We start from the raw sequence: 14,404 nt of genomic DNA, 5'->3' as shown, positions 1-14,404 counted from the left end.
AACATTGCGTATCCTGAAAATCTGAAGATACAAGCTGACAAGCCCTCTCTATACTCTGCATTGCTGTTGTGTGTATTAAGGTGAACAGCCTCCCTCTGCGTGGCCTGTCCTTGCATTGCTGCCTGCTAGCCTACTTCCAGAGACGCTTCTGAAACGCCCCATTTCTCCGGTTCGCGCTTTTAATTATTAAAGGCTAATTTATACATACTTTATGAATGTGACTGCCTGAGGCGGAGACGCAGGGCTCTAATTAACAGAGACCAGGGTTCAGCGAGCAGTCTCGTTTAAAAAGGTCACTTTACATCGCATCTCGTTTCTTTGTAACACAAGATTTCTTTCTTGGCCTCAAAGTGAAGCTTTGCTTTTCGAGCCAGTGCAGGGATTTAGCGTGCAACTCTGCCCCAGTCAGTTTGGAATAAATAAAGTGTCCAATTGTCAGAGCAGCTCCCAGAGATGAAGCGGCTCGTAAGACCCAGGAGGGGCCTGCTACTAGTCTAGAGACCCCAGGACTAGAGGAACCCTGGGCTCCCCATGTCAGATCTTTGAGTCCGTTCTGCTGCACCCCTGCAGTGCTGTGCTGGTTAGTGGCCCCCAGCACCCCCAAACTGGGAGTGAGCAGCGCTCTGAGGCCTGGGATTTTAGTGCCTTCATCGGGGCGTTGGCTATGGTCACAGGGGTCTGTGCAGACTGAGGGACCCCTGCCTCCCCTACATGAAGCTGGGCCTCTCAGAGGCCTCTCTGTGAAATGGGACGGAAGGGGCAGTGGGGCAGGAATGCAGAGCAGCCATGGAAACGGGGGAAGGTGAGGGAAGAATGCAGGCACTGGCCCTTTAAGAGAGGAATGGAGCACTCAGCAGACCCCCAAAGGGGATAGCCAGGAGGGAGAGGAGGGGACACCGGATGGCGGGAGCAGGGGGCATGGGACGGAGAGGTGGGGAAGAGGTCGGAGGACTCTGCGGTTGTAGGGGAGAGACTATGGAGAGGCAGCAGATGGTGGGGGTGTAGAAAAATGGAGAGGAGAGACCCTGAGATGAGGAAGAGGCTAGAGCTGCAGATGGGGGAGGAAGAGGTGGCTACACTCCGTAAAACGCTTCAACACCTCGTCAGGAGGAGGACGCGATATATGGTTACACTTACACCACGGAGAAGGAAGCACCTGCTGCGAAAGCTGGCGCTGGAGAGAATAGGAGGCAGGAGGGGTTGGGGAGGGAGGGACAGAAAGAGGGTGCTGAGCCGGACGGGGCGAATGCAGAGAGAGAAGGGGTGAGGAAAGAGCCTGGACTGAGAGCCCCAAAGTCTTCCAGAGATGGAGATAGAGTCCCTATGATTGGGGGGAGGGGGGGGGGGGGGAGGGAGAATCGGGAAATGCATTTAGCGGGAGGGGGGCGGGTTAACGGGCACACGGACGGAGGGGGGGGGGGCCGGAACGGGAACGGGCACACGGACAGCTGGAGGGGAGGGGAGCACTCACCAGGACTTCTTCCGGCAGCGGTCGGCCTGAAGGAATGACCCCCAAAAAAGGTTGTTTTTTTTAAAAACACCGCCCACCGCCGCAAGACGTAGGAAAAGGGGTGGGATGAGTGAAAATCACGGGAACGCCCACGAATCTGCTCCGGCAATGACGGACAGATCGCTCTTCCAATGGCTAGCCTCCATTTATGGAGCTAGCCAATGAAAGAGAAGGCGGGACGAAGTGCACATACTGTGAAACATAAGTTTTCGCCTGCGCGATACTGCTTGCGCAGTAAACGCCAGGCTAAACCTAAAAACCAAGCTTGCATCCAGAGTGAATTTTAATAGGGAATAGATGAGGCTTGTTAGTAAAAAATCTTGGGTATACTTATAGATCGTGTTACTGGATCGTATTATACCACTTTCAAAAAGACCGTTTTTTGAATGCCATGTGTGATGTCATGTCACGCGCTGTGATTTCACTTGCATACTGCCTAATTAGGTTAGTTCCCTCCACTTATTTTTTTGGGACTTGTGCCCTGGTAACACACCAGTGTTCTTTGTCCCATCCCTCCTGTCACACAATCAAAGAGCTATGACATGGACCGAGCTGGCGGCGTCCCAGCGTTTTTTTTCCGTGACTTTCAGACATGCTGAAAAGCAGATGTGCAACTACACAACATGGCTACAGTACACTCACATTGGCAACGATAAAAGTTATCGCATTACTTCGGGCTTTGCCAATGCATGTTAGTAGGCACGGGGACATTAAGGGGCATATCAACAAGAGACATAACGCCGCTTTTCCGGCACATAGCGCCGGAAAAGCGGCGATTATTCTAACTCATTATCATCAAAGCACTGCTAACATGCATTAGCGCATGTTAGCAGCCATTACATCAACACCTAGGCCCGCATCACTAATGAGATGTGAAGTAGGCGTTGCTTCCCAGAAACAACAGGGAAAAACTTGCTTACCAGACATCGCAGTATTTGCAAGCCGGCCCAGGACAAGCGAAGCGATAATAAAAGCCACGCTAACCGTGGTTATCTAACGTCTCCTTTTTTTCCGACTTAGCAATATGTATAATGGGAGGTGGAACACAAGGTAAAGAGAAGTGAAGCTCCACACAAAGTGAGTAGGAGGATGCTTTAATCAGACCGGTCACAGGAACTCCCCGGCAGCAACTGCCAGAATAGGAACACATGACACAACAATATTCCACGCAGGGAAAGTTCATGCACACTGATTCCCAGCCCAAGAGGAACAAGATCCCAACACACCTCCCCTCCTTCAATAAATAGACTAAGAAAGAAAAGAACAGAAAAGAAGAGAAAGAAAAACAAAGACAGAAAAATAAAGACCTCAGACATCAGCATATCATAACAAGGACCAAACAAAATATGATTCATTTACTACATATTATAATCATGGAACTTGACAGGTAAGCTCTTGGGAGAAGAACAACTTGGAAGAACAATTCCACCAGTGTCATTGACATCAGAGGAAACAGAAGGAAAACAAGTGCCCATTCTTCTGTTGACTTCATCAACCATAGAACTAGGAACAACGGAAATGCAAGATTTATTCCACACCCTACCATCCATCAACACAACCACTCGTTCCTTCACAGCAGACACCCTTTTAAGAGCTGAAAAACGAGACTCGCCTTTTCGGAGAAACCCGGGTTTCTTGAATCTTACCCAATCACCCACCTTAACACTCAGGGAATGACGCACACTAGGCCTAGTATCATACTTCGACTGAACAGCGGCTCTGACATCAGTCACCCCAGACAATTTACAGGAATCGACCATTCTCCTAGACATCCACTCTTTATTCAGTTTGGAACCTGCAACCCTTCCCCGAAGCAAAGTGAACGGGGCAACACCAGTGCTAATATGAGGAGTAGTTCTCACAGCCCACAACATGTCACTAAGAGCTTTAGGCCAATGTAACTCATTCACCAAAGCAAGTTGAACCTGTTCCTTGACAACCCGGTTGAAGCGTTCAACCAAACCATTACTACGTGGGTGATAAAGTGATGTACAAACATGCTTAATACCCGCATCCTTAAGAAATCCTTGCATTTCAAAAGAGGTTAACCGAGTGCCGTTGTCAGAGACCAGCTCTTCCGGAAAACCCTCCCTAAGGAAAACATCAAGAAAGAAACCAATGATGGATGAAGAGTTGGCATTATCAACAAACCTCACCTCAGGCCATTTAGACATCTAATCAATAAGAACAAGGGCAAATTTGGGAGAGCAACCAATGAGACCAAAAGGACCAGCAATATCAAAAGCCAGGTTTGACCAAGGTAAATTCTTTACCACGATAGGTTCAACAGGAGAAGGTCTTGTCACTTGAGACTTGTCACTAGTGACACAAGTACAACAATCACGCACAAAATGCTCCACATCTTTATCCAGTGCTGGCCACCAAAAATCTTGTCTAACCCTACGCTTCATAGCACGAATGCCAGGATGGCCTTCGTGAGCCAAATCAAGAATTCTGTTTCGAATGCAAAAAGGAACCACAAGTAAACCACCTCTACGTAATATGCCATCCACAATAGACAACTCGTCTTTAACCTTTTTAAACGGAACCAATTCAGAAGGACAATCCTTATCACACGGCCACACACCAGATAAATAGTCAATTACCTTCAAAACTACGTTATCATCAGTTACTCCATCCAACCACTCTCGCTCAGAAAGAGCACAACCTACAGTGTCATGAAGAGAACACACAGCACACACCATCTCCAAATCATCACACTCAAGAATGTCATTCTCAGAACAAAGGGGCAATCTAGACAAACAATCAGCAACATGATTTTTCACACCGGGCACGTACTCAAGACGATAGCGCAACTCTTGCAACCTGAACTGCCATTTGGCAACACGTGGTGTAGCCCTACCACCCCCCTTTGTAGTGAACAAGTCAACCAAAGGTTTGTGGTCGGTCCTCAAAATGAATTCATTTCCCCATAAAAAGTTTTTGAAGTGCTGTACACCCCACCACAAACCCAGGGCTTCCTCCTCAATAGTTGAATAAGTGCCTTCTGCACCCCTCAGTGTCCTAGAAGCAAAAACAATTGTTTCGGCACAACCGTCACTTCTTTTTTTAAGAAGAACAGCACCTAGACCCACATTGCTAGCATCGGTTAAAATAATGCATGTCATTAATATTGAACAATTTAAGTGGACTAGCTTGTACAATCTCATTCTTAATTGATACAAAGTTATTCTGACAATCCTCATCCCATATGAATTTGACATTTTTTTTAAGCAAATTGCGCATAGAAGCAGTTTTGGTGGAAAAGTTGTTGACAAACTTGGAATAATATTCCACTAGCCCCAAATATGATCGAAGCTGATCCCTATTCGTGGGCATGGGTGCGTTTTGAATCGCATCTATAATCTTAAATTTAGGTTCGATACCTCTGTGAGAAATGTGGTGACCCAAATAATCAACACCATCTTGCAAAAACTTACATTTGTCAGCCCTCAATGTTAAACCACTAGCCTTAATAATACTCAAAACAAGTTTAACCCTCTCATCGTGCTCAAGTTCAGTTTTCCCATGTATGAGAATATCATTCTGAAAGAATACAACACCAGGAATGTCCTTGAATAAGTTTTTCATCAACCGTTGGAAAACAGCTGAAGCTGAGGCAAAGCCGAAGGGCATGCAAATGTAACGGTAAGCACCTTCAGGAGTAACAAAAGAAGTCAAATGCCTAGACTCTTTGCTAAGCTCAATCTGAAGGTACGCAGAAGAAATATCAAGGGAAGTAAAGAATCTAGCGCTGTCTAAAGTGGTAAACAATTCATTGATATTGGGTAGGGGTTGACGGTCGACCCAGATGTTAGAATTAAGGTCACGTAAATCAACACACATTCTCAGACAATTGTCCGATTTCCGAGCCAAAACAATTGGTGCGAGCCACTCCGAACCCTCGATAGGCTCAATCACCCCAGCCGCACACAACCGTTCCAGTTCTTTTTTGAGTTCAGGACGAAGACTCAAAGCTACCTTTCGAACCTTATGTGCAACAGCCTTAGCATCGTTCTTGAGAACAATCTGGTGTTGGAAATCTATACGTTTTCCAAGTTTCCAGTCGAAAACCTCAGGAAACATACGTTCCCACTTGACACCAGACAGTTGGGCCACGGTATGAGAAGAAGAAACGGGAACAGATTTATAAAATTTGGTACGGGAAATCACCATATCAGGATGATTAGGATCCAGTACAACGTTTAAGTTACCCTGATCATCCAACTCTAAAAGATTGGCTCCCTCCTTGACCACAAATATAGTGCCAGAAGCAAGATCAGAATGAAATTTGAGATTAGCGACAAATTTCCCTAAAACTTCAACCCGTTTGCCACCATACGCAAAGATTTTTATACAAGATTCCTGAAGTTGCACATTGCTTAACATGTCATAATCTGCAGCATTAATTAAGGTAAAAGGAGAACCAGAATCAGCCAGAAAGGTCAGACAGATATCATTTACAGAAACATTGCAGGAAGGCGATTTTTCTTTTGTGAAAACCCCCCCAAAGCAGCTAATTCTACCACACCATTTCCAAGAAATGCAGAGGAGGACAGCATAAGCAGTTCATAGCACTCTTCGTCTGAGTCATCAGTAATGGTTCACACAATTTGATCCTTATTTCTCTTGGTGGAGGCGACCTTGCACATTCTAGAATAATGGCCCTTCTTACCACAGTTATAACAAGTCTGATTTAGTGCAAAACAAAACTTAGCATTGCCAAGATGAGTGGTACTGCCACAACGAAAACATATTACATCCTTAGAAATAACCTTGGATTGGTTAGAAGTCACAACAGAGGAACGAGGGACTCCAGAAACAGGCTTAATAACAGACGGTAACTTGGTGGGTTTTGAAGTGGATTTCAAAAGTTTAACTTCGGCAGAAGAAGGATTGCTCATCTCTTTTACGCAAAATTGAGAATGTTCAATAGATCTGGCAAGAGTAAGCGCAGTTTCTAAGTCAGGATCATCAGACGATAGCAGCTTATCCTGAATTTTTTGTTGGAGGTCTTCTCAATCAATTGATCCCGGATGATTTCATCCCTAAACTCCCTGTAATTACAATTGACCGCAAGAATTCTTAGCGCAGCAACAAAATCATCAATTGATTCACCAGGGGTTTGCGCTCGATGAAGAAATTTGTGTCGTTCAAGAACAATGTTCCTTTTTGGACTAAAACGTTTGTCCAGGGTTTTGACAACTGTAGCATACTCATCCACCAACAAGGAATCACCACTGTCCCCACCAGTCACTAAAGTGCTCACAGTTTCCATGGGTAGAGTTTTTAAAACACTTCTGCCTTCAGCCCCAAGATTATAAATCAGTAAAGCCTTCTTTTTTTTTTTTAGAAGTAAAAGTCTCTCCATCAATTGCCTCCAAGTAAGCCTCAAATGTGTCTTTCCAATCATCCCATTTTACAAGAGGCGTACCAGCAGATTGTAACAAGCATTTACAATGCAACGGTTTCGCCTTTGGAAAAGTTAGAGCTGTTGGCATTGTAAATGACAACATTTTTATTTATGTGTTGGCTTTGAAAACATAAATAAATGGCATTGTCATTTACAAAGCCAATAGCCTAATCTCTCGCAAATGCGACACCTATTGCATTTGCACCCACACACAAAACCGGGTCACAAGCAGGCAACAGAGGCACACACAAAAACGGGTCGCAAGCGTGTGATCTTATATCGGATTATGCACTTGGTGGCATTTATTTAAAGGTAACGTTTTTAATATTTGAAACATTCCTGCACCCTCCCCACCATCAGTGAATTAAGAGGCAAGTCGGTTGTCCTCTCTACACCATGTCTTCTTTATTCCTTAATATAGATGGAGCAACGCAATAAAAACAACGACATTAAACACGAAATAATAAACAGCGCACATCGCCAACTCGTGTATTTCAGGGCGCTCTGATAAGCAACAAGGAGGCACCGTGAAATAAAGATATCCAACCGTGATCACATGATCTGCCCAAGCAAGGAAGACGGACCCATCCCAGGTTTTCCAGTTTCTTATTGCGCAATTCAGTCACCAGGTGATATGGTATCTCTCTTTCCCGTGCTTACATCAAAAGCTAATGGTTGTCTTGAATTCCTGGCGCATGGGGTTAGCGTGTGGGCGGCAGGCAGAGACCACGTGGAGGCTCGGCTCGCTTTGGGTTCTAATGTTCAATAGGACCTCAAGCTGAGCGCAAGCCAGGCATCTGGATCAAGCCTCTGGTTCGACCCCATCTAGAGCGCGTTTCTCTCGCTGAGCGAATAAAGATCTTGAGGCACACAGACCGTTTGGGGAAATTGTTTTATGCACTTAAGAATGTGGCCAAACCCGCACTCTGCCCCAAGCACTAACGCCTATCCCCCTCCCCGAGGCTGTCCCGCTCACAGGAAAAGTACGCCGAACGCATGACATATGTTTTTGTATCACTGAAATACAAAAGTGATGCCAAAATATAGGGATTATGACTATCCCCCCTCGGCGGCATATTCGACCCGCCCACTGCGCTCGTTCATACTTTGACAAACTCGTTGAGAACAGAATTTGGTACTCACTTTCGCACCACGTTCACCAGGACGCTACAGTCCGCCTGCAGCCACGCAGCAGATGCTGACACCGAAGAGCCGGGGGTGCCGCCGCTGGTCTGGCACCGGAGACCGATGGAAAACAGCACGGGAGCCTGTGGTTCTGAAAATCTGGATTCATATAATAGTTCGGGACTCGAGAAATAAAAATTCGTCGAAACATGACGAATTTGGTATCAAAAGACCGAGAATGACGAGTACATCATGTACATGTATTTTCAGCATATTCGAGTGACGATTTCACCTCGAAATCGTCATTTACATTCTGAACCCTTGGCTCCCATTTATATGTTGCCCTTTACATAGGCCTTAATCCAGTTGAATTTGATTCCACAAGGACACGTACTCCTTAATCGACTTTTCCCTGACCTCAGTACAAGTTGGAACCATTGCCCCAGGCCAAGCTCGTTAGGTCAGTTCCCTCCCAGTGGCCGAGCAAGATAGCATCTAGGCTCAACCAGCCATAAAACCATTTCAGCGCGCACACCTGCCATATCTCGCTCACATCTTTTTCCACTCCTTTGCTTCACTTACTTTATGGTGGGGAGGTGCCCGTTTTTATTAGGGGTCCAGTGTTATCTGATGAAATGTTGGCCCTTGCCAAATGATTTGTTGTAGGCAGCACGAAGTGAAATATGGACATGTCATCATGACTCTGCTTTTTCTTTGTACTGGAAACATGTTACCAGCCCAATAGAAACAAGATCCCAACACAAGGTTAAGTCCAGATCTCCCTATTATCTACATTTTCATTAGTCCAGTTCCCTTATCGCTAATGCTCATTCTCACCGGATTTCACATCGCCTGTTAGCAAAGCGTTGCAAATACGCTGCTAACACAGCAATGTGATCCGGCAATAGACGGCGATAATGACAAAGGCGCTAAACGTGTTTAGCAACACTTATCGTGCGTTGTTGTTAATATGCCCCTAAGTTATTTGCCTAGAAACACAAGATGTTGAGGCGACACCAGACTGGAACCTGGTTCTCCTGCTTCAAAATCGGCAGATATGGCCCTAACGCCACATCCTCTTCCCTGAAATTAAACGTAGGCATTTCGATTTAAAATAATAGAATCCTTAAAAAAGTACTATTAATATTGAGAACAAACAGCAAATTTGGTGACAAAATGTAAAGAGATGTTATGTGGACATTGCTATCTTAGCGTCGCGTTATCACTGAAATGACGGACTCGCACAAGGTTGAGCAGTTATCTCCGTAAGCTGCCCATAGTTTCGGTTGGAAACTGAATCCGACATATACTAGAGTCTCACTCCTCGAAATGAGGTAGCCGATTGTTGTATTGTGCCAAAATCAATCAAAAGTATGACAGTAATAATAGGGATATTTACAGAAAGAAACAAACATTCTCTTCCAAATCTAATGCTGAAATTTCAAAAAGTAATCTGAAGTGTTTTAGATGTAACAGCAAATCACATTTGGCAAATGATAAGACTTGTCCTGGTTTGAGACAAAAATGTTCAAAATGTGGGTTAAAAGGACATTTCACTTCTGCTTGCAGAAGAGGAAACGTAAATCAAAAAGTCAAGTGTATTGAGTTGAATGAGAATAGTGATGAGGATGATTTTACAGATGAACCCAACGACTGTTTGTTTGTTTTGAACATAAAAGATACCGCAGTTTTGAATGTAAATGACCGTTCCATAAAGAAAAAACCATTGTGCGACATGGTTATTGGTGGTGTAAAGATTAACATGTATGCAGATTCTGGATCACCATATTCCATAGTGTGCGAATCTGTATGGAACAAGTTATTTGTACCTAGACTTGGTAGTCATTTAGAAGAGAGTGATATCAATCCTGAAGGATATTCTGGGGGAAGGATAGACATTTTAGGTTTCAGAACCTTAGTTTTCAGATTTAAAAACAGAAAATGCATTGCAAAATTATATGTATCAAAGAGAGGTCCTTCAGTTCTTAGCTGGTTTGATTTTGGAAAACTTGATATTGTTTTGAATCCAAATAGCCCTACTCCAGTGATGCTGATTGATGAACAAAATGGTATTGCTTCTTTGATGTTAAGTAAATTCCCAAATGTTTTTTCTAAAGACATTGGAAGATTAACCAACTTTAAACATGAGATCCGTTTAAAGGACAACGCCTGTCCTAAAATACATAAGGCTCGTAATATTCCCTTTGCTGTCAGAGAGGAAGTTAAGAATGAATTGAATGCTCTAGTAGAAGGAGGAATAATAGAGAGAATAGAGTCCTCTGAGTGGGTTTCGCCCATAGTGGTTGCCAGGCGGGCCAATGGCAAAGTGAGATTATGCATTGACCTTCGCCATCTTAATAATAATATTCTTGTAGACCAATTTCCCCTTCCTCGCATTTCTGAAATGTTATCTGTAGTTGGGGGATCTAATATTTTTTCAACAATTGACCTATCTGCTGCATATCATCAGATTGAGTTGAGTGAGAAGAGTAAGGATTTGACAGCATTCATTACACCATTTGGGTGCTTCAGATTCAATAGGATGCCTTTTGGATTAGCATCCGCTGCAGCAATTTTCCAGAGGGTCATGCAAGATATTTTGAAAGAGTGCAAAAGTGCCATCTGCTTTCAAGATGACATTTTGGTGTTCAATGATGATAAAGATAAACATATTACAGCTTTAGAAGAAGTTTTGAGCGCACTTAATGTACATGGCCTTACTATTAAGCATGAGAAATGCAAGTTTGGTGTTCATTCCGTGAATTACCTAGGCCATGAATTGTGTGCAGAGGGCATCAAACCTAAACCATCACTTTTGGAAGCTATTAAATCGGCTCCTCATCCGTTATCTAAAGATGACGTCAGATCTTTCTTAGGGTTAGTTGAGTTCTACGCTAGGTATGTACCTGATTTCTCGTGCAGAACATATAATATCAGACAGTTAATTAAAAATAGGGTTGTTTTTGAATGGACCAATGAATGTGAGAAAGAGTTCAGTGATGTAAAGAATGCAATATGTTCTGCAAGTGCGTTATCTTGTTTTGATCCTTGTTTAGATAACATTATTACTACGGATGCTAGCGCGAAGGGTCTAGGAGCTGTGTTTTCGCAAAAGAATAAAGAGGGAAAAGAAGTTATTATTACACATGCTTCAAGGGCACTTACTCCTGCTGAGGAAAAGTATTCCACAATAGAGAGAGAGACTCTAGCGTGCATTTGGGCGTTAGAACATTTTAGGGTGTTTGTCTGGGGTAAGGAATGTACTCTTAGGAGTGATCACAAACCGTTAGTAAGGTTACTCACTACAGAAGGTATGTTAAGGGCTTCAGCACGTATTGCACGTATGTCCATGCGTTTGCAGGATTTTATTTATAACATACAATATTTACCAGGAAAAGAGAATGTTTCTGCGGACTTCTTGTCCAGGATGCCTTTACCTATTCAGGAGGATTTGCATAATGATTGGGACAATTTCCAGATTGCCATGATACATGATGAGGGCCCTATTTCAATTGATCAGACCTTGTGGAAAGAGAATTTTGAGAGTGATAACATTTTGAAAAATGTTGCCAGGTATATAGTTGATAGATGGCCTGAAAAGAAGTGTTTGAGTCCAGAATTGAGGAGCTTTTGGGAAGTAAGGTCGGAACTTTCATGTTGTGGGGACATCATAAAAAGGGGTGAGCGCATCATACCACCAGTGGGTGTAAGGAAAATTATAGCATTACAGGGTCATGAAGGCCATAGTGGCATGGTTAGAACCAAGCAACAAGTTAAACATTTATTCTGGTGGCCAGGAATGGACATGTTTATTGAAAGATTGGTCAGAAATTGTGTAATATGTGCCAATTCTGATAAGTCTTTGGTTACTTTGAAACCCAATATGAGTACACACAGTATTCCTAATAATCCATGGGAAACCATTGCCATAGACATTATGGGTCCCATTGGCTGTGAATCCAAGTATGTCATAGCTGCTATTGACATTTTTTCTAAATGGCCCATCATCAAAATTGTCCAGAAAATAGATACGGATTCTGTCCTGTGTTTTCTAGATAAAGTTTTTATTGAGGAAGGGCTTCCCGTAAAGATAATATCAGACAATGGTGTACAATTTATCTCCAAGAAAGCCAATGATTATTTTTCAAGACTTGGCATTGTTCACTCTACTACTTCCTTATACAATCCCAGTGGGAATGGGGTTATAGAGAGATTCAATAGGGTTCTGAAAGGGGCCATACAAATCACTAGTAATGAGGATAAAACATGGGAGGTAGAAATTTTTAAGAAGGTGTGGATGTACAGAACAACCACCAACTCAATGACTGGATATTCTCCTTTTGAGATCATGAGAGGAAGAATACCCAGGACAAAGGTGAACCCCTCGTGGTTGGTGAAGTCCACTCCTTCGAATGTGGATTTCGGTGTGGTCAAAGAAAACCTCGTTCGCACCCATTGTTCGAACAAAGTATATTTTGATGAGAAATGCGGGTCAAGAAAAGATCCCAAGGTAGAAGTGGGCATGATGGTAAAGGTCAAGAAGCCATGGAAGGTTAAGAAAGGTGAAAGTTCATTTATGGGGCCTTTTGAAGTCTCAGAAGTTTTAAAAAATTCTGTCAGATTATCCAATAATAAAGTTTGGAATCTGAGCAGAATTGCCATCCTCAAGGCAGACAAGGATGTTTACCGCAAGGAGGTCATTTCTGAACATCATCCTGATTTGTCTTTTTTGGATGAGGATTCTCACACTGCAGACGTTTCACCTTGTTGTTCTAATAGTAACCTTTCCAATCAAGATAATGCTTCAAATGTAGCTGCCTGTTCTGATATAAATGTCATCAACCAAGATGTTACTGGCCAGAATATCTCCTTACCTAAAAGAATCACTAAGCAACCTAAGTGGTTGTCAGATTTTGTTGCTTTTATTACCAGAAAAATGTAGTTCTATGTTTTTTTTTGTTTTTTTTTTTTTTCTCCCTCTTTAAAGGGGAAAGGTGTGTTGTATTGTGCGCGAGTCAGCGCGAGGGCATGTTGATGCGAGGTTTTCCTCGGTTGTTCATCACATGGACTCGCGCCGACTCGTGCCATTGTTTTCATTCAGTTTGGCCTCGAGTGATATTATTGTTTAATTGTGCATCACTCGAGACCATCTTCAGTTGCTTACTGTTACACTGCATCTCCTAACTGTATTGTGAGTTACTGGCTATGCTTGGTCTGCTGCTGGAGCTGTATGCAGGGAGTGCTTCATTTCTTGGAATAAACTTAATTCCTCACCTTCAATTTGTTGGTATTTACTCAACACCGATCATCCAAAATAACAATTCTTTCTACCCTACCGACTAAATTAATTGTACTAATTCACTAAGCCGTGGCTCTGCGTTCACTGAGGGAACGTTTCTGTTTCAGATGGGGAATGCTTTACTCACCACGCCTGTAGCCTTAGTAAACTCCCGGGCGACGCTCAGCAGCTTGTTCTCGCGTAAAAAACTAAACACGAACGGGAAAAGATCACTAGGTATTGCGCTACACATCGCCATTATCCAAACTTGTACACGTTTTTTTCCTGAGCTGGAAGGAGGGCGTGCAGCGCTTGTAAGATTTTTGGAACGCTCTCTAGCCCAAAACCAACTAAAAAGTAGCCCAAATACGGATACTGTAAGCAGGAAGGACGCGAGGATGTGACGTAGGAGCCAAACAAAACCTGCAGACTTTGGAACTAGGGTAAATCCCGGTTAGAGTCGGCTTTGGCTCAAAATCAAGTAAACCTGGGCAAATCATTTAATCTATCCGTTCTTTACCAACAAATGAATGTGTCCTTGTGTAATGTAACAGGAGCTCATTTAAAGCGCTCCAATACCTTCGGGTATAAAATTGCAACAAAAAAAGAGCACAGTTCTGTTCCCAGCTCCTCCTCGTGTTTTCACCCATCATGCTACGCAACCGCATTTTGTTTTAAATACAGGTATTTCTCAGCTCCCCCTGTTCTGCCGTTTTAGTGAGCATGCATGTCGTTGCGCGTCTGCGCACTATATGATTTGTTATTCAATTTGCGTGGCGGCTGCACCAGTGATCGTGGAGATTTGAGGGTGACCATTAACCTGGGAGGAAACTGTGTCACTGTAGCACGCTGCATGGACCCGGCCCGGGCGGTTAACCTTTGAGAAGCCGAGCCACAGGGGGCGAGAGGCTGGTATAGGTACGGCGCGCTATGTAACTTGTTGAACCAGAAGCTCCCCAAGGCAGCGTTTCCGTGGTTGTGAAGATCCTTCGGGATGAAGCCAGTGCTTAAGTCTGCGGATCGGCATAGCACTGCGTGCCCCAACTTTGTTAATTGAATATAATGCGCTATCCCATCA

General features: G+C 43.6%; 1 protein-coding gene across 2 annotated transcripts in view; it reads right to left on the bottom strand.

Annotated features, from left to right (window-relative positions):
• NOLC1 (nucleolar and coiled-body phosphoprotein 1) overlaps positions 1–13,709 on the bottom strand; it is a 429,768-nt gene extending 416,059 nt beyond the window's left edge. Inside the window, exon 1 of one of the 2 annotated variants that reach the window (XM_078643222.1) lies at positions 13,475–13,709. In XM_078643222.1, the coding sequence (XP_078499348.1) occupies positions 13,475–13,585 (111 nt within the window). In that variant the 5' untranslated portion in view covers positions 13,586–13,709. The remainder of the gene's footprint in view (positions 1–13,474) is intronic. The other variant, XM_078643221.1, reaches the window with a different exon arrangement.
• Between the last annotated feature and the right edge of the window lie 695 nt (positions 13,710–14,404).

This window comes from Lissotriton helveticus, chromosome 5_1 (genome assembly GCF_964261635.1).
Source record: "Lissotriton helveticus chromosome 5_1, aLisHel1.1, whole genome shotgun sequence".
Lineage (NCBI taxonomy): Eukaryota > Metazoa > Chordata > Amphibia > Caudata > Salamandridae > Lissotriton > Lissotriton helveticus.
Note: the sequence above shows the minus strand (reverse complement) of the source record. Positions and strands in the feature narration are given on the sequence as shown.